Source organism: Megalobrama amblycephala, linkage group LG23 (genome assembly GCF_018812025.1).
Source record: "Megalobrama amblycephala isolate DHTTF-2021 linkage group LG23, ASM1881202v1, whole genome shotgun sequence".
NCBI classification, from domain to species: domain Eukaryota; kingdom Metazoa; phylum Chordata; class Actinopteri; order Cypriniformes; family Xenocyprididae; genus Megalobrama; species Megalobrama amblycephala.
This window is the reverse complement of record NC_063066.1, coordinates 19042216-19063448: the sequence shown is the minus strand read 5'-3', so window position 1 is coordinate 19063448 and position 21233 is coordinate 19042216. Positions and strand designations below refer to the sequence as shown.

The window sequence follows — 21233 nt, the reverse complement described above, 5'->3', positions numbered from 1 at the left end:
TGATCAAAAATTCAAATAGTAGTATTGTGAAATATTACTGCTACTACTCCAGTTTCCAGCATCACATGATTTTCTTGGAATCCGTGATGCATTTTTTAGTATTCTTTGAAAAACAGAATAGCATTTGTTTGAAATAGAAGTCTTTAAAACAATGTAAAAGATTTTACTCTCACTTTTGATCATAAGCAGTGCATTTGCATGTCTAACATTGACAGTAGATACTAAGAGAAATGATTGCATATTAATAGATAGTAAATGATTGCATAATGAAAGACGGTATAAAATATTCTTGAGGTATCATGCATCAGAGGGCTGAAATAAGACTGTACAATCCATTCATTTATATTATAAAACTTGTGTGTAGAGGCAGACAGAAAACTCAAAAGCTGAGTATAAATCTTTTTATTATTTAGATGCAAGTATAATAAACATACTGTACTGTTAGAAGATAAATATTTACAATAGTTGCCTCGCAGTAGTTAGTAGAGAAAGCTAGTAGAGATTTCTCAATCACTGAATGAAAACTAAAACAAAAATCACTTTCTTAAACTCACAATACTCTGCTTTGATCTTACAAATTTCAGGGAGGTAATAAATGATTGTCTCCTAAAAGAAATAACAGACAACGTTTATTATCAGCACATGTCAGTGGCCACACAGCACTCCTACACACCTCTTAAAGGATTAAACAAGAGGACAGCCTTTGCCTTTCCCAAAATGGAGGGGAAAAAGAAGACATTCTCTGTGCTGGTTCACGCCTGCCCTTCGAGAATGTCATAGAGCTCCGGTAAAGTTTTTCTCTCTCTGATAGGCGATTGAGTCTCAGGTCTGTGGTGAAGCTTGTGGTGGGCAGGGCTGTGAAATTTCATTTTCATTCAATCACTGTAAAAGGGAAATTTACAAACCACACATTCCGCTTCGGCATGCACATTTCGAGATATCGATCCCTAAAATGGAACGGAACAATTAGCAGTTACATTGTGTTTAAGCCAGTGAGCATTTGATGAATATCCTTAGGGATACAATATTATTCAACCGTCTCCCTTCACCTATACAGATATAAACAGTGAACTTTACATTCATGGATTATGGAAAACACCTGGAAAGTCACATTTTGATGGGGAACATTAAAACACAGTCAGTCTACCATCAAATGTACATTAACGGGCATATTGTTTCAGTACTTTATGCTGGCAAAGTTTCAATCGCTAATGCAACTGTCTGCAGAGGATGCATTTCTCGAATCAACGTGTTTTGATTATGTAAGCAGAGGAGCCCGAAGCTGAGAGGTAATGTAAGTCTAGTCAAATCTGTGTTGAAACTATTGGTGTGTGCAAGTGTTTTCAATACATTACACATGTAATTATACTAATGAAAAGTTATACCATCACAAATCACTGCTGTATATTAATTTAAACCTTTTTTTTTTTAAACAGCAAGACACATGGCTTGGACAAAGAGGTTTCCTCTGACATCAGACCAGCGCAAGGAACAAGATCACAATCTGCACACACAAACCGTCTTATCTCTGATGAATATTCACAATGATGCACTAATCAAAACGCCATTCACTCCAATAACAGCCTTTATTACATTGGGAATAGATGTAATTTGTTTATAAATCAACAGTCACCCGTTCACCAATCCTTATTTTTATTATTCTATATCATTGTTAATATGCATACTGAAAAACCAATTCTACCACGTTCACGTGCAAAGAATCCCCGTTCATGTATTTAAATGTGATCTCAAAAGAGGAAACTGTGGATATATTCTGGCAAGAAGTCACCCACACATATGCATCACTCCCATTCGCTTAATAAAAAGTCACAAAGAAAGAAAAAGAGAGGTGTTATACCATGGAAACTTAAAAATACTCTGCAATTAAAACAAATGGAGAGGAAGCGAAATGCGCACACACATACGTACTCATAAAAGCCTGTTTATACTAGGCTGTGTTAACAAATGAACGATCCGCAAGATCTTTTCCTCATTAGGTACACTTACTGACTCAGGTTCTACAGGTATGTTGCCACCGGCCTCTGTAAACTAAAAGCTTTGGAGAGGGAGGTGGCGTCACGGGGGAGAAGCCGCCACAGAAGGCTCGTCATGCCAGTGAATGAGGTCATTCTAACTGCGGCTCCAAGAGGCCTTCAACACGTCATTCAGCTACGCTCCGAAAAAAGACATCAGAAGAAGATCTGTTTGGCATCTGATGGATTCTGCTCCATTGGACAATATGGGCATTTAAGCCTGGGAAGAGAGTTTAAGACATTGTCAGTAAGGAAAATACTACATTTATATCATTTATAACTGAAAACAACATTTAAGAACAACAATGAACCCCTTGAAATTAGTTTAAAAGGTGAAGTGACCAGGGCATTGCTATGTGGTTGTTAGTAGTTTCACATGCTTGAATGTTCAAAAAACACCTTATTCATCACATATTTTACATTGTTGCAGCACCTCTCTTCCCAGTCTGTCAGTAATGCTCTGTTTAGTTCTGGTCTCTATGAGGTCGCTCCTTTCAAAAAAGTGCTGTGTGCTCTGATTGGTCAGCTGGGCCAGCATGTTGTGATTGTTCAACCGCTTTGAGCATGTTTCGGAAATGTCATGTCCCTTACCATAACCGCGATTTTCAACACGCTACTAAAGCAACTCAACCAGGCCTCGCCTCTTTGTTTTGCACTGCCTTGGGCGGGAATTATTGAAATCAGGAATAGTGATGTGTACATTTACAGAAGAAAACTCAGGACAACAACAGGCATTTCAGGGTGCAGTGCTTAATTAACTCCCTTTGGAGTGGACTTTGTGCTTTGTAACTTTGCAGACCCTTTTCATGCTTTCATGCAATATTACACACTAAAAAAGTTGAAAATGTATAATAGGTCCTAATATATGTGACCCATTCTGGCAAAATGAGTTGGAATGTGCATGGGCGTATTTCAAGCTACAGGCAAAACAAATGAAAAATGTCAATGTCGAAATTGAGGTTTTTACAAAAATGAGTTCATTAAGCCCACTTCTAGTGATCCCAATGCTCCAAATAGCAATTGAACATCTAAAAGTATCTTTATTTGGATATTTTCTGAGAGTACCTTTTCTTTTGTCCATGAAAAATGCAGGTTTCTCTGCTCGCTTCTCGACAACTGGCGCTTCCCTCGGCACAAGTTTGGTATCGTTGTAAACATTCTAACTTTGTGAATATTAATAGTGAATTCTTGAAGGCATGAGTCTGAACCAGTTAAAGGATTAGTCCACTTTCAAATAAAATGTTCCTGATAATTTACTCACCCCCATGTCATCCAAGATGTTCATGTCTTCCTTTCTTCAGTCAAAAAGAAATTAAGGTTTTTAATGAAAACATTTCAGGATTATTCTCCTTATAGTGGACTTCAATGGCCTCCAAACGGTTGAAGGTCAAAATTAGTTTTAGTGCAGCTGCAAAGGGCTTTAAACGATACCAGACGAGGAATAGGGGTCTTATCTACCGAAACGATCGGTCATTTTCTTAAAAAAATAAATAAAAAAAATACAAATGTATATGCTTTATAAACACAAATAATTGCCTTGAAAATGCTTCCACCATTCCGCTTTCTGTATTCTTCAAAAAGCTTACGCTGTATGTCCTATGCCTTCCCTATTCTACTTACGGAAAAAACTGGTGCCGCCTTCATTTCGTAAGTAGAATGGCGAAGGCGTAGGACATACAGCGTAAGCTTTTTGAAGAATACGGAAAGCGGAAGCACTTGCAAGGTGATCATTTGTGTTTATAAAGTATATACATTTGTATTTTTTTAGAAAATGATTGATTGTTTCACTAGATAAGACCTTTATTCCTCGTCTGGTATCGTGTAAAGCCCTTTGAAGTTGCACTGAAACTGTAATTTTGACCTTCAACCGTTTGGAGACCACTGAAGTCCACTATAAGGAGAATAATACTGGAATGTTTTCATCAAACACCTTAATTTCTTTTCGACTGAAGAAAGAAAGACATGAACATCTTGGATGACATCTTGTGCAGTAAATTATCAGGAAAATTTTATTTGAAAGTGGACTAATCTTTTAAATGTGATTTTCACACTCATGCTGATGTAAACAAAACAAACTTACTGGCGCTGACTGACAGAACCGAAGTGCGCTCAAAAAGAACGCCTCGGACAGCACGTGATCCAGATATATACACATACACAGAATTACAGTATTTTAAAAAACGTGATGTGTAACATTAGATCCGTGTGGTACAGTAGGTCTTAGGTCTGTTTCATTAACAATTGTGGAATCATGGAAAAAAAAGTTGAATATATATTTTTTTCCTATAGACATGGGTTTTGACTTGGTTTGTGCCAAATATCATGGTATAACCAGGGATTTTAAGGTATGGTAACTAGGTGATTTTGTTTAGGTCACATATAATAGGGCCTCTTTAACATAAAAAGAATAACACATTTCATCTTTAAAAAGTGCCAAAAAGCTTAAGAATGGGTTAAAACAGATTCATGAAAAAGTGAAAAAATTATTTGCAATAATATGTCGATCAACTAATGCTACAAGTGGTACTGCTGGTAGCAACCACTGTAGATTGCACTTTTTAAAGGTGCCCTAGATTCAAAAATTGAATTTACCTCGGCATAGTTGAATAACAAGAGTTCAGTACATGAAAAAGACATACAGTGAGTCTCAAACTCCATTGTTTCCTCCTTCTTATATAAATCTCATTTGTTTAAACGACCTCCGAAGAACAGGCAAATCTCAACATAACACCGACTGTTACGTAACAGTCGGGGTGTACGCCCCAATATTTGCATAATGCCAGCCCATGTTTAAGGGATTACACAAGCCAGTAATGTCTGGATCTGTGCACAGATGAAGCATCAGACTAGGTAAGCAAGATGATATTTTTACTGATATTTGTAAATTGTCTTTCTAAATGTTTCGTTAGCATGTTGCTAATGTACTGTTAAATGAGGTTAAAGTTACCATCGTTTCTTACTGTATTCACGGAGACAAGAGCCGTCGCTATTTTCATTTTTAAACACTTGCAGTCTGTATAATGCATAAACACAACTTCATTCTTTATAAATCTCTCCAACAATGTAGCATTAGCCGTTAGCCACAGAGCATATAGCCTCAAATTCACTCAGAATAAAACGTTAACATCTAAATAAATACTTTACTCACATAATTCGAAGCATGCATACAGCATGCATGACGAACATCTTGTAAAGATCCATTTGAGGGTTATATTAGCTGTGTGAACTTTGTAAATGCGCTGTAATATAGTAGAGAGCTCGTTTGGCAGGGAGCGTAGGCATTTAAAGGGGCGGCGTCGAGTGTAAATCAGTGCATTGTTAATGATGCCCCAAAATAGGCAGTTAAAAAAATTAATTTAAAAAAATCTATGGGGTATTTTGAGCTGAAACTTCACAGACACATTCAGGAGACACCTTAGACTTATATTACATCTTGTGAAAAAGCATTCTTGGGCACCTTTAAATAATCAGGCATCAGGTCTAGGGTCAGTTGGGCAGCACAGATTAAACTTTAAATGTAATATAGAGTGAAGTACGCTTTATTTGAGTCTTGGTGACGCATAAGTCAGAGTCTTACTTTCCAGCATTGGTGAGTTTGTTAAGAGCGTCTCTGGATATGACATGTCCACAGATGAGCTTCATGGGTGGATTGCTCTCTGATGTCTGCTGCCTCAAGATAGGACAGGCAAACACAGAGTGATACCAGCACTTCTTCCCCAGGTCTATTTCAATCTAAACACAAATAGACACAGACAGCAGGGATGGATTAAGCATTAATGTCTTTGAAATGACCACATTTATTCATCATTATTTATAATTAGCAGATGTATCAGCCAATAAAAAGTAAGTACCATGCACATATCAGACATGTATATAATTAATTAAGCCAGCTGTAACCATAATCATGATTGTTTTTTATTTCAGTGTATTCTGTTTATAATAACTTACAACAGTCTGAACAAGGAGATGGATAGAATGTATAATTTATCTTAATTTTGGTAGTCCATTGGTCATTTGTCAGTCACATACACATGAATATCACTTTAGTTTCCATATCTCAGCTGGTCTTAAAACATGATATAGAGATACTTTTATTTTGTTGTGTAAATAATTATTTTAATCAGTTGTTTGTGTTGCATAATTAATTATCAGGGTTTAAATAACTGAACTATCAAACCACTGGCATCAGTAAATCTTGTTCTAAGTCATTAGTGGATCCCTAATTATAATGTAAACATTTCACATTACAATTCGTACAAGTAAAACATTTCAACAAAGACATTTATACATTTAAAACTTTTAGAACAAGCATTAAAGGTAAAGAGAGAGACTTACTGGCAGCTCATCCTTATGTGTCCAAACTCCGCTGCACTGTCTCTGTTCAATAACCTGTTTGATGTTCATGAGAACAGGCAGCGCCATACAGCCGGACGCAAAACTGATGGGGAAAAAGATTTTACTGTCAATACAAATTGCAAATGGTGCCTAAAACTGTAAATTCTCATCTAATTATTTACATGACGTGCTGAACAATTCATCAAAAATATTAAACAGCACAACTGTTTTCAACATTGACAATAAGAAATGTTTCTTGAGCACCAAGTTAGCATATTAGAATGTTTTCTGAAGGATTATGTGACAATGAAGACTTAAAAATTCGTACAAATTCCAAACTTACATTATGCAGACGAGTACATTATGATGAGAACAAACAGTACATTAGGCAGACGAGTAAAGCACTAAATAAACAATATAAAAATTGGGCACTTCAAGTTAAAGATTTTAAACGTTTAACTTTTAAAAGCGTGCCTCAAGAGCCTTGCGTTTTCCTCCATTCCATTGAACTACCTACTTCTAAAACTTGTATAAAGACTTGGGCCTGGTTTCACAGACAGAGCTTAGATTAAGACAGGATTAGGCCTTAGTTCAATTAGGACATTTAGGGTGCGTTCACACTTGTAGTTCGTTTCGTTTGGTTCATTTGGTCCGGACCAAAGAAGAAAAAAAAAACATTTAGTCCTGGTCCGGTTAGCGTTCAGATTGGCAATTTTATCACCGAACTAAAGGATACCGAACCTTAAGGCATAGGGATACATTCACAATGTGATTGGTCGGATTTTATGACGTATTGCCTATTTTGAGACGGAACTTACCGAACATCCAAAACAATGCTGTTTGCTGAGGTAAATGCGCTCGTTGTGTGTGCGTAGCGGTGCGTAGCCTGCATGTGATGGTATTTTGGCCAGCTGGGAACTCGTGAAGAGCTTATAAAATGTATAAAGTAGTCAAAACACCGGCGGGAATCCATCCGTCACACACACAAATGATCTGCTGCATGGAGACGCGCGTCTGATGCCCGTGAAGGGCAAACTTGCGACTATGACAAGAAAAACTGACATGCGTGAGGATTCTGTCCTTTTTAGGGTCTCGTCTTCCTGTTTTTGGTTCGGTTACATGTCTTTGGTCCGTGTTGCATTCATATATCATTCGAACCGCACCAGAGTTCGTTTGGAAGCGGACCGAGACCCATCTATGGAAGTAAATTAATGCCAAATGTTTTTGAAATAAAAAGCTTGTTGAATTGCTCTAACTGAAAAAAAATATGCATTACATTAGCTGTACTTGCATTTAGATGCACTGTATTTTTAAGGCTTGCATTTTTATGGGATGAAATTCAACACAGTCGTATATTTAAGCTGTGAATATTTCAATTAAAAATATTTCACACACATTTTCATTATTAAAAATTAAATAATTCATATTCAGATTTCAAATTTCACTTCCAAGATATTTATTCTGTTTAAAAATACAACCTATAAAATTCGACTAGCAATTTTCAGTCCATTTTATTTCACTTTACAAATTCGCTTCCACAAATTCAGTGGCTCAAATTCGGCAGAAAATTCAACATTTCACATCCGGGAACTGCAGGAAGAGCAGTAGAGTGCCGATGCATCATCTCTATCTGCTGTTAGTCTTCTTCACCAGCAGGTGTCGCTAGCGGCTGTTTAGGAAGACCAAAGCAACGCTAGTAAGTCATTCATTCATAAAAACGGATTTACAGAATTAGAGCAAGCGGTAAGTGAATGTGTGATGATTATCAGGGCCAGTATAAATGCAGAAAAGCTGATAAAGACACAAAAGCTGCATTTATGTTTAATTCAGTGTCTTTACGCTTACTTTCCCTGTGTAGCTACAGCTTTCTCTACAGTGAACAAGATAACGTTATTGCCCGATGCTGGTGTATAGATCAAACGTTAAATCTGAGATAGACATATATTTCTCTCTGTTGTTTAGTTTCCTTAACTTTGTATCGCAGCGCTGTGTTGTAATACTAGGGCTTCCCTCATCCGTCATAGCTGCCATCAGGACATATAAACTCTTAACACAGCTTAATGGACTCGTACAGTGATATAAAAGACCAAACTCGCACCTCATTTGTGATGTAGGTTAGACTATATAGGCTCCAAGAAAGCAGATACTGCCATAAAGTTGATTTGACGCTGAACGTTTGATTATGATATTCGCAAATTTAGGGACCGTCTCTAAAGTTACGACATTCTGTATTCACGTTTCTACCTTCTACCAAACTCTTGTACACACACATGCACATATACATATTCAAACACACCTCACTCAAAGTACATGCATATACTATTTCTTTTTTTATTTTTTTTACACGTTCATCACACAATTTTTTTTACTTTGTTCATTTTTTATTTTACCTGATCATAGATTATCCTGCTTATACAAATTTTAAATAAAATTTAGAAATAAAATTAACTAAGTAGAACTAATTGTGTGATGAATGTGTAAAAAAAAGAAAAAGTATATGTGCATGTACTTTGAGTTGAGTGTGTGTGTGTGTGTGTGTGTGTGTGTGTGTGTGTGTGTGTGTGTGTGTGTGTGTGAGAGAGAGAGAGAGAGAGAGAGAGAGAGAGAGAGAGAGAGAGAGAGAGAGAGAGAGAGAGAGAGAGAGAGAGAGAGAGAGAGAGAGAGAGAGAGAGAGAGAGAGAGAGAGAGAGGGGTGCATCACTCTTCGACCTGGCACCTATAGATGAACACTTCACAGGTAGTTTTGGTGATTGTTAATCATTCTCATCAAATGCTATTGAGCTTTAAATTATGGCATTTTTTTGTATGATCCAAAACAGTAGTGAAATACATAGCAATCTTTACATATTACTTGACAGTTTATTTGGAAACACTTTACAGTAAGGTTCATAATGTATTAACTAATGTGAACTATCCATGAGCAACACATTTGTTGTTGTATTTGTTAATCTTTGTTAACGTTAATAAAAATACAGCAGTTCATTGTTCATGTTACTTCACTGTGCATTAACTAAAGTTGACAAATACAACTCTTGATTTTAATAATGTATTAGTAAATGCTGGAATTAACATTAACAAAGATTAGTAAGTGCTGTAGAAGTGCAGTTCATTGTTCGTTCATATCAACTATTTAATATAAAGTGTTACCTTTTATTTTAATAAACATCAAAAATCTAAAAGGTTTGCATTATACCTGACACCTAGATGAACAATTTACAGTTGGTTTTGTGACTAAGTCATTCTCTTTAAATGCTATTGAAGGTAGAAACGTGAATACAGAATGTTGTAACTTTAGAGACAGTCCCTAAATTTGCGAATATCATAATCAAACGTTCAGCGTCAAATCAACTTAATGCCAGTATCTGCTTTCTTGGAGCCTATATAGTCTAACCTACATCACAAATGAGGTGCGAGTTTGGTCTTTTATATCACTGTACGAGTCCATTAAGCTGTGTTAAGAGTTTATATGTCCTGATGGCAGCTATGACGGATGAGGGAAGCATAGGCTGGAGCACCCACGGAAATGGTCGAGCACCCACGGAAATATACGAGATATTCTCCATTGATTTTAACCAATAGAAAATCAATTGGAGCTTTCAGACACTATCCAAACCCTTTTTTATAGTTTAATAAGACCGTTTATATGGGAATATTTTAATGGCAAACGTCGAGAGCGCATCCAAGTGATGCGCGAGCACAAATGGCTCTTCTCTCGATCAGATACATGAGCGCGCTCAAACACTCCTTGCATCAGATATCAGCGAGAGCATGACTCGCGACAACGCTCGTGAAAAGAATGTGCTTTTTGGGTCGAAATTGTCATATTGCTGCACAGATATAATGCAAATAAAACATCAAGTTGACGTTGATTTGAGTTAAATAAGAAGCGAACTAGCGCTGAAACGTGTTGTTTTTGAAATCATGCGTGGCTCGCTCATGTAAGTTAGTCTTCTGACATACGCGTCAATCTATCGCTTGACTCTTCTTTCCAGGGAAATCATTAACAAAATGCACACAGACATGTCCCTGCTCTTGATATACAAACATTAATTAACTTCTTTGAACTTTATGAGAGAAAAAAAAAACGATATGAGGATAGATTCGAACCACTGATAATTAGAGCACGGCTGGACCTCTGACTGTATTAACAACATTTCTACCACTACACTATTAGGGAACACGAAAAGTAAGTGCGGATTTATATGTAATATAATATGAATGTAATGGGGGGGGGGGGGGGGGGCACTGGGCACCCACCGGCAGAAACATAAATCGGCGCCTATGGGAAGCCCTAGTATTACAACACAGCGCTGCGATATAAAGTTAAGGAAACTAAACAACAGAGAGAAATATATGTCTATCTCAGATTTAACGTTTGATCTATACACCAGCATCGGGCAATAACGTTATCTTGTTCACTGGAGAGAAATCTGTAGCTACACAGGGAAAGTAAGCATAAAGACACTGAATTAAACATAAATGACTAACAGCAGATAGAGATGATGCATCGGCACTCTACTGCTCTTCCTGCAGTTCCCGGATGTGAAATGTTGAATTTTCTGCCGAATATGAGCCACTGAATTTGTGGAAGCGAATTTGTAAAGCGAAATAAAATGGACTGAGAATTGCTAGTCGAATTTTATAGGTTGTATTTTTAAACAGAATGAATATTTTGGAAGTGAAATCTAAAAGGTGAATATGAATTATTGAATTTTTAATAATGAAAATGTGTGTGAAATATTTTTAATTGAAATATTCACAGCCTAAATATACGACCATGTTGAATTTCATCCCATAAAAATGCAAGCCTTAAAAATACAGTGCATCTAAATGCAAGTACAGCTAATGTAATGCATATTTTTTTCAAATAGTGCAATTCAACAAGCTTTTTATTTCAAAAACATTTGGCATTATTTTACTTCCATACCCATCTTTTCAGCGGTCTCGGTCCGCTTGTTTGGTGCGCACCAGGGTTCGGATGGCAGCGTTCACATATGTTCAAATGAACCGCACTAACCGAGCAATCGCACCAGGGTTCGTTTTAATCGAACCAAAGATGACAAGTGTGAACGCACCCTTAAAGTAATAGTTCACTTCAGAATTCAAATTTCCTGATAATTTACTAACCCATGTCATCCAAGATGTTTGTCTTTCTTTCTTCAGTCATTTGCTGTTAAACGCAGCTGTAAAGGTCTCTACACAATCCCAGCCGAGGAATAAGGGTCTTATCTAGCAAAACAATCGGCCATTTTCTAAAAAAAAAATTAAAATAAAATTATGTACTTTTTAACCACAAATGCTCATCTTGCACTAGCTCTGCGATGTACCATGCATTACGTGTTCACGTTGGAAAGGTCACGCGTTAAGTAGGAGGAAGTACCGAGCAAGTGTTTACAAAGCGAACGTGCAAAGACTAAGTGAAACGCCCTTTACAAAAAAACGTAAAAAACGATGTTTTGAAGTTGAAGAAGAAAATGAGATTTGAGAGTGAATGAGAGTTTTTCGTCCTACCATGGTACTTCCGCCTACGTGTGACTTTTCCAACGGGATTACTGATTACGGAATGCGTGGTGCATCCAGAGCTAGTGCCAGTCGAGCATTTGTGGTTAAAAAGTATATAAATTTTTATTTTTATTTTTAGAAAATGACTGATTGTTTCGCTAGATAAGACCCTTATTCCTCATCTGGGATAGTGTCCTTTGAAGCTGCACTGAAACGGCAATTTGGACCTTCAACCCGTTGGTAGCCGTTGAAGTCCACTATATGGAGAAAAATCCTGGAATGTTTTCATCAAACACCTTAATTTCTTTTCGACTGAAGAAAGAAAGATGTGAACATCTTGACATGGGGGTGAGTAAATTATCAGGAAATCTGAATTCTGAAGTGAACTAATCCTTTAAGCAGCTTTAGTAAACATGCCTTAGAAAAACACATTACTGGTGTGAGACAAAACAATGGCACTGACATATTTTAAGATATTGTCAGGGGTTGACATGAATTAATTCAGAAGTTCTGCAGAAGGCCTGACATCAAAGTAATCATTGGTTAGGGCCCGTTTAAAATCCTACATGATTTTAGGACTTGAAAGAGCAGACTGTAGACGTTTTTCTGACCTGACACTGAGTGGGGACTCCACAGAGAGTCCAAGCAGGGCGCAAGCGTCCCGTGTGAAGATGTTACAGATCTCTGCCCACTGATCCGTCTCCAGCAGACTGCGGTACGGAGAGTTCTCGATCCCATGGCGGAGGTACACTAGACTACCCATTAAGATCTGAATATCTACAGAGCACACACAAACAAGGCTTTGATATCATCTCAGACTTTGTTCATTACAATGAATCTGGTAGTGTACTACAGCTGTCAATCTATCAAGAACTTTAAAAATGAACAAAACAACTGCTTCAAGTAACATGACATTACTGGTAAAGCAGCCTTAAGGGTGATTTGGCTCCACCCACATGTTTACATAAAAGCCTTGTTGAGGTTAAAGAGGCCGTTTTTCATCTATTCGGGACTGAACCTTTCCTCACCTCTCTGATGCTGTGAGGCAAACGGTTGGAAATGGCGTGCATACTGTAAAGCTTCCTGCTGCTTGCTGATGCCCCCGTTGAGCAGGCTGATGAAATAGAGTCTGTGAAGCTTGAACTCAAGAGTGCTGTTCAGATCCAGCAGCCGCTGACGGTTTGTCACCGCCCACCTACCACAGCAATCATACAACCAAAATAACCATTAGAACTACTAACCTGAAATCTACAGCAACAAACTAATATTTTAAGTCACACCCCGTCCAATTCAGTGTTCTCAAGGATTCCAGGGTATGTTTAAAGACTGTGTATAGATACACTACCATACAAAAGTTTGGGGTCAGATCGAAAATAGAGTAAAACCAGTAATATTGTGTAATATTTTTACCATTTTTACCATACCCCAGACTTTTGAAAGGAAGTGTACATGAAGATAAAATAAAAAATAAAAGTGGGCAGTAGAAAGCAGAAGGATGGGACACATACTCTAAAGCTGGTCTGAGATCTTGTGTTCTTAAAGCCTCTAAAATGCGGTTGAGCTCCAGAAATGGCTGTTTCATGCTCATGTCGATTACTACACCAGACTCCTGTGAAGTTAGATTGAAACACTCAATGTTATTGCCAGGATCAAATTGTCAACAAAATACAAGCACTTATATATCCAGAGCTTAACATAAATGTGAAGTACATCAATGTTTACAGAAATTAATACTAATTTTTACAGTATTTTTGAAATAACACAAAAGAAAAGCATACCTGGCAGAGGTCCTCTGCAACGCTCAGCATGCCTTGTCGATACAGGTGTTCTACGATAGTTTCACTGAGGTATTTCTGCCTCTCTGGAGAGTCCCAGACATTTTCAGCTACAACTGCACTCACCTCCGCATCAAAGTTCTGGACAAGAGAATGCAGCAATTAAAAGACACATTTCCAACCACATATTATTTACTATGGTAAAGGCTAATTTTATCATCAATGTAGTACAGAATTTGAGCTGTACTTTGTCACTTTTACCAAAGAAAGAAGAAAGCAATCAGAAACTACTGTGAAAAGAGACAAAGGGACTGGGAAAGTCAAAGGCATTTACTTGGAGTGAAATTTTAAGTTAATGTTTCAATAATTTAAAGGTGCCCTAGAATTAAAAATTGAATTTACCTTGGCATAGTTGAATAACAAGAGTTCAGTACATGGAAAAGACATACAGTGAGTCTCTAACACCATTGTTTCCTCCTTATATAAATCTCATTTGTTTAAAAGACCTCTGAAGAACAGGCGAATCTCAACATAACACCGACTGTTACGTAACAGTCGGGATCATTAATATGTACGCCCCCAATATTTGCATATGCCAGCCCATGTTCAAAGCATTAGACAAGGGCAGAACGTCTGGATCTGTGCACAGCTGAATCATCAGACTAGGTAAGCAAGCAAGGACAACAGCGAAAAATGGCAGCTGGAGCGATAATAACTGACATGATCCATGATATCATGATATTTTTAGTGATATTTGTAAATTGTCTTTCTAAATGTTTCGTTAGCATGTTGCTAATGTACTGTTAAATGTGGTTAAAGTTACCATCGTTTCTTACTGTATTCACGGAGACAAGACTGTCGTTATTTTCATTTTTTAAACACTTGCAGTCTGTATAATTCATAAACAACTTCATTCTTTAAAAAAAATCTCTCCAACAGTGTGTAATGTTAGCTTTAGCCACAGAGCACCATCAAACTCATTCAGAATCAAATGTAAACATCCAAATAAATACCATACTTGCGCGATTAGACATGCTGCATGACAAACACTTTGTAAAGAACAATTTTGAGGGGTATATTAGTTGTGTGAACTTTGTTTATGTTGTTAAAGGCAAGCGCGAGCTCCGTGGGTGGGGAGCGTGAGCATTTAAAGGGGCCGCAGCCTAAATCGGCTCATATTTAATTATGCCCCAAAATAGGCAGTTAAAAAAATTAATAAAAAAAAAATCTATGGGGTATTTTGAGCTGAAACTTCACAGACACATTCAGGAGACACCTTAGACTTACATTACATCTTTTAAAAAGACGTTCTACGGCACCTTTAACATATCTGTTAACATATATGTTCATGGTTCTCTGATGGCAGACAATGGTCACATGGCTGCAGGTAAACATAAAATATTAAAAGTGTTTTATTTTAATTTGATTTATTTTAATTGTACATTATTTATTAGCTTTCAATCAATCAAGAACGGTCTGCAGTTCCCTCACAAAACTTTTAGGTGTTTGCAAACCCCAGTTTGGGAAACCCTAACTTAGATAAATTGTTGTTGTGTTTAATGTGCTGTTAATATTTGATTTAATTAAACTAAACAACAAGACAAACAATTAAGATCTCGAACTCTTACTCGGTCAATCGCTTTCCCCACTTTCGACACACTACCATGGATGTCCTTATGCCTTGAGGCGAGCATCTGCACAGTTTCCTTGATTTCCTTACAGCACTGGGCCATTGTTTGATGGAGCACTGACAAATCCGCATCTTGTACACCTAGAGTAGAAATGGAGTAGAATGAAATATAACAACTCAGTGGACTTTGATCTGAACAGACATATGCTACTGTGACTCATCTATGTAACAGAGTTATGCTTATGTAACCATCTACAAACGTGTGGGCTAGAGGTTATACAGCTAAACACAGTTTTTTCAGTTTTTACATGTTTGTTTGCACTGCAGGCTATTATTTATGCAGGCATCTAAAGTACACCTATTGTTCCTGACTTAATGTCACTGAATTGGGCTTTTTCAAAGCTGAAAAAGCACTTGTTTGACTTCCTCCTCCTCCTCCTCCTCTTTAGACTTGTTTTCATTTACAAGCATTGACATATGAGTCACTCTCTCCCAAGATGATAACTAGCTTTCAGAGCTAAAAATAAAAAAAAGTACCACTATACTACAAATTTACCATTTTGCAAATTTTCTTAAGTGCTGACAAGTGTTGTGAACTAAGGACTACAATGATGTCAACTCAAAATGGCCGCCCTCAACCTCTGAATCAGGCAATAGAGAGTCTGCAAGGGTGAAGTCACAGCAGCACAACACCAATCATTTAATGTTATTATTTAAAAAAAAAAATCATTTAAAAAGACACTGAAATGTTAATTTTAATTTATTTTTAAAAATAGCTTTGAATTGTGCAAAATTATCACAAATTAGTATTGATGGTATGGAATCTTTTTCTATTGATATATGTCTCTTCATTTACAATCGGTAAATGTCAATTGTCAAATGTCAATTTGGCTCCAACAACTCCATGGAAGCCCACTATCAACATAAAAGTGGCTTGCTTTTGTAGCATGGTTTGATGGTCAGTTGGAAAGTCAATGAACTGCCATAGAGTAGTCGCCAAATGTGATGTCCAGCCATATGAAAATTGACATATTCAACCTTAATTCAAATATTTTCAAAAATGTGTTAAAAGATGCAAGCATATCGTGTAGCTGTGCTTGGAGTCAATTGTTTCATGTGTGATAATGAAATTTCTAATTATTTCAAATTATTTTTGGCCAGGCTGTCATGCAAAGAAATTATGAACACATGCAAAAACAAGAGAGAACCAATGGAATATTTAAAACTGATTATGTTGTAGTCAATGTCAGTTTTCTGAAATCTGTAGCTGTAGATTTCCCTTTTTTGCCCAAAATTGTCAGATAAATACCTTTGCTTAGTTTAGTGTTTTATCCTTCCCTCATATTTTAAAACATTTAAATAATATAAACATAAAAATAAAAATATTTTCCTCATAATTTGATGGTTTAAGCAAAATTGTAGGGTCATTAAAAACAAAAAAAACAAAACTGCACATCAATTTTGGCCACTATGTTTGGTGTGCTAAGTTTAGCAATAGCACTATTTAAGAGCCTGTTCACTGTGGACTGATGGGTCAGAGTCATCACCGGTGCACTGCTGCATTCTTACAGTCACCAAAAAAAGTCATTACTATTTAATTTCTACAGTCACAACATTGATTTGTAGCGTGGGAGAGGTAGTTACATTTAAAGTTATAAAAAGTTTATTCAAAGTCATTAAATGTATTAAAATGCATTAAACAATTATTAAAGATGCTAAAGAGGATGTTTTGTTTTATACATTTTTGCAATATTACTTGAAACTGTCTTTACTAACTGATAAAAGACTATTTATTAGGTGCACTGAAAGTAATAATATTAATATACATCATCTGTGCATGAGGTAGGGCCTTAAAAACGTTCATCGCGTAAACGATTGGCCCTCTGGCTTGTTAATCACTGCCATTACGTTCCTTGTGAGAGACGTGCGCGGATTGGCCCTCTGGCTTGTCAATCACTGCCGTTACGTTCCTTGTGAGAGACGTGCGCGGATTGGCCCTCTGGCTTGTCAATCACTGCCATGACGTTCCTTGTGCGAGGCTGCGCTCTCCAGTAACTTTCCACACTCCACAGGCGCTGCATGCAATGTTTTTGTCAAGAGACAGGAGTAACAACTGCAGATTATGAGTTACCTGCGGTGAGTCCGACATAATGAATCCACTAACACAACACAGCGAATGCCGGTGGTAAACACTCGTGTTCAAATACTCATGCACGAGTTTTGTGAGGCGTTCCCTCGAAATGAGCTGTGAAGGAGGGGGGTTGTTCTTACGCATGCGCTCATTTCAAAAACTCACTAACAGTGTTTGGTTTCTCAGTCGACGAAAAGATCCTCTCTATCACCTTTATTTATAAAATTATCACATTTATTTAAAGTTATTACATTTTTTATTAGGTCAGTTACAAAAAGAATTGACAAGCAAGTTTAAATCGTTTTATCAACTCCATGTCATCATATAACTCAAATACATCATATCTTTATTGGAGAGTGTGTGTTTCCTCTTCTTTACTGCCATCTTGTTACTCCTAACTAGGTTAGGAGACCTCTGCAGCTCTCCTAAATAATTTAGGAGCTGAGACCTAGTCTTAACACTTATGAACCTCATGAAACATACTTATTCTTAAGTCTAGGAATAAGAATAAAATATATTATAATACATATTATAATTTATGCAGTGAATTTATTTATTCAATTTCTGTAGGCTATATTACAGTAAATATGAATATGACATTTATTATAAAGGGGAAGATTGTTTTAAAGATGCAATATGTAATATTATTGCAGTAAAATATCCAAAAACCACTAGGCCAGTGTTATATATTTTGTTCACTTGAGTACTTACAATATCCCAAATGTTTCCAACTATTTGTAAATCATGAGAAAATTGCAATTTTAACCAAGGCTCCGGGACGTGTGAGGAGTCGCCTGTCAATTGCGTAATACCCACGTTACCCTCGGTTTCCGGTTTTACTTTGTAGAAACCATGGAAACACCAAAGACGGTTTAATAAATTACACATTTTAATAGACAAGGGAACAACTGTTTTGATATATTTATAGACAGAAATCTAATTGTTGTTATTTAGCTCAACAAGTTTAGTCTTATTGTTTAAATCAATTTTCTTGATTTTTTGTGAGTATCATGCCTCAGAGAAAAACACTATTTTGTCAAGTAGCTAACATAGCATAATCAGATGCAGCTTTATTTTTAGTAACAGTAATACATAATTTTCTCCATCATACAATACGTTTTAAAATGAATTGCATGCCATTTATCAACACAAGTCATCCAATATTTATTATGTTATTATAAAATGGATCTATCTTACTGCAGTGTGCAACAGTGTCTCACAGCAGTCGCCGAGCGAACGCACAGAGTAATGTTATAACGTAATTTTCAACACACTCAATGTATCTAATATGATAAACAGAGCTGCGTTACCTCATACTCATGACCAGAAAAGCGGAAGCAGCGCCAGCGACTGTGGCATAATAAAATTTCCGCTGCTCGCGGCGTGTTGAACAATCGCTCCAGCGGCCTCGTTCAGCTCCCACAACACTCGGTCCTGCTCTGCTTCATACTACAGTAACGTTAATAATCGCATTCCATGAACATGATTTCTTCCCGAGTCCTATCCCGATTATTTTCCACCGGCCGATGAGGTGATGACCACATGTCCCAAGATTCCACGCTCAAACATCATCAAGCTACGCCTTTGTTTTGAATAGGCCTCTAGCGACCTCTAGCGGACAAAATTATTACATACTGCACCTTTAAGTTCACTTAAATTTACTTCAAATTTTTAAATTAAATTCTCTTAAATTGTTTTTTAAAGCCTAATGTTGAAAATGATAGCTTGTAGTTATACTGTAACGCTGAATGTCTATAATTAACATTTAAAAATAAATAAATATATAAATAAATACAGATATCAGTACCAGTATTAGTGTCAATGATACTGGCCTTCATTCATAAAAAAGATGCCATTAAACAAATATTTAAAATATACCTTCTTTAAGTTGTTTCGACATTAATTTGGAGAGAAACTGTGAAATTATTACAATATAAAAACGCTAAAAACTCCAATGTTTTTAATTGTGATTATCGTGATTATTTACAGGAAAAATTACTACGATTAATTAGTTAATTTATTAGTTAAAACTCTAACAAGGACACCTTAAAATAAAGTAACCACACATATATTCTGCTCTGTGACATTCAGATGAATCACCAAGCCTTCATTTCAGTCACCAATAGCTGTTTTGTTGCCTAAGGTATAAATACCAAACTACTAGAGGCTCATATTGCACCAAAGCCCAAATTATGGAGTCCAAGCAGATTCTGAGCTCACCGTAGGCAACCAATCGACTCCTCAGCTCACAGACGTTCCTCAGGAGTTCATCCAGCCGTTCTTCTGACTGATGCCCATATGTGACAAACCTGTGTAGCACCTTCTCGAGCTCCCGTTCCACGCATGCACACTGCTCCATCAGCACAGCCGTTACAGCTTACACACACACACAACGTCCTGCAAAACAATAGAAAATAAAGTCAACAAAAATATACAGATTACACACCTACTACATTAGATGTGTAATCTGCTACTATTACTACATATTTAGGTTGTTCATTCCAATCATCTGGTTTAGGTTGGTATGATGGAAATATTAAATTGTAAATGTAACCAAACTAATTTCAAGGTAAATAATTTAAATGAACAACTTTAATGGAATTGTTGCATGACTGAGTGCTGATTAAATCAAGCCAATGGGTCAGTAAATGCATTCCAGGGAAGACAAGATTGCCAAAAGTCAGAGTGACACCTTTTGTAAAAAAAAAAAAAAAAAAAAAAAAAAATTACATAAAATCTAATATTTAGATTCCTAAACTAAAGACATGCAACAACAATGTTCTTCTAAAAAAATAAACGGATCACTTACAAGATACAGTTCCAAGAATTTAGGTTCACAGGCCTGTTGTCATCAAAACAAACAGCCTATAAAGACTGAAATGCTTTGCAACCAGTTAACCTTAATTGGAATTAAATGTAACACTAAAAAGCAGTACTGTATCAATGCATAATTAAGTCTAAAAAAAAAGTCTGAATGAAACTAAGCATGAATAAACTACTGTGGATTTCTCAGTTTAAAACAAATGTATAAAAAGTCTGCCGGGGTCAGGGTTATACAGCCCAAACACTGCATAATGATGGAGCTAAAATAGCCAGCAGCTATCAATCTGAGTTTATTTCAACTGTTTGAGTGAGCCACTACAAAGACATTTATGTCTACTTAAAGAAAACAGTAAAAATATTTGAAATTGTGCGTTGAAATTAGATACTACACGATCAAAACAATCAGTTAGCTTGTTAGCATAACCGGGATAACATCTAGCTATTACAATGAGTCTAAAACTCGCAAATTCAACACGTACTTTGACACTAACGATTGTAATTAAATCATGTCAGTCTATTACTGACCTTAAACAAATTTTAGAAGGCTGTGTCAAACGCGTAAATTAAATAATACATGATGTTCTTGCCTGTTTTGACACCACTTCACCAGCAGACGTCCCTGATGCGATGCAGTGAGTCTCTTCTTCTCGAGTGATGTGTTTGACGCTGTGCTGCCACCCGCGGCCTGGAGGTGTAAATGGATTTACCTCAATGGTAAGATCAACAAAACACAAACTCTTTCGATTATTAGATGTGTCTATAAAACCAGAAACATATATAAAACAACAGATTGGAGACCAACAAAACCAGCAAACAAGAAATGTTCTAGTATAAAACAAATATATATGAAGCTGTAATTAACAAATATATGGGACAATACGCTTGTACTCCGGGACTTCATTTATATAAAAATATGGGGGACTAGTATAGAGGATTTTCACAGGACCCATTGCAAAATATTGTATCGCATAAGCTCTTTACAACTGAGACTCAAGTTTTATTTA

General features: G+C 36.6%; 1 protein-coding gene across 3 annotated transcripts; it reads right to left on the bottom strand.

Moving 5' to 3' along the window:
* Window positions 1-387: 387 nt before the first annotated feature.
* Window positions 388-20965, bottom strand: rmnd5b (required for meiotic nuclear division 5 homolog B). Of its 3 annotated transcripts, none has more exons than XM_048175770.1 (10): window positions 20817-20965; window positions 19627-19803; window positions 15274-15416; window positions 13649-13786; window positions 13379-13479; window positions 12899-13065; window positions 12482-12647; window positions 6369-6471; window positions 5611-5765; window positions 388-2253 (listed from the first exon to the last, which is right to left on the bottom strand). In XM_048175770.1, exons 2-10 carry the CDS (start codon window positions 19763-19765, stop codon window positions 2190-2192), a joined length of 1176 nt encoding a protein of 391 aa, XP_048031727.1. In that variant the 5' UTR covers window positions 19766-19803; window positions 20817-20965; the 3' UTR covers window positions 388-2189. The 3 variants fall into 3 exon arrangements, with proteins under 3 accessions (XP_048031727.1, XP_048031728.1, XP_048031729.1); XM_048175771.1 differs by having other exon boundaries at window positions 20755-20886; XM_048175772.1 differs by lacking the exon at window positions 20817-20965 and adding an exon at window positions 20216-20711.
* Window positions 20966-21233: the final 268 nt, after the last annotated feature.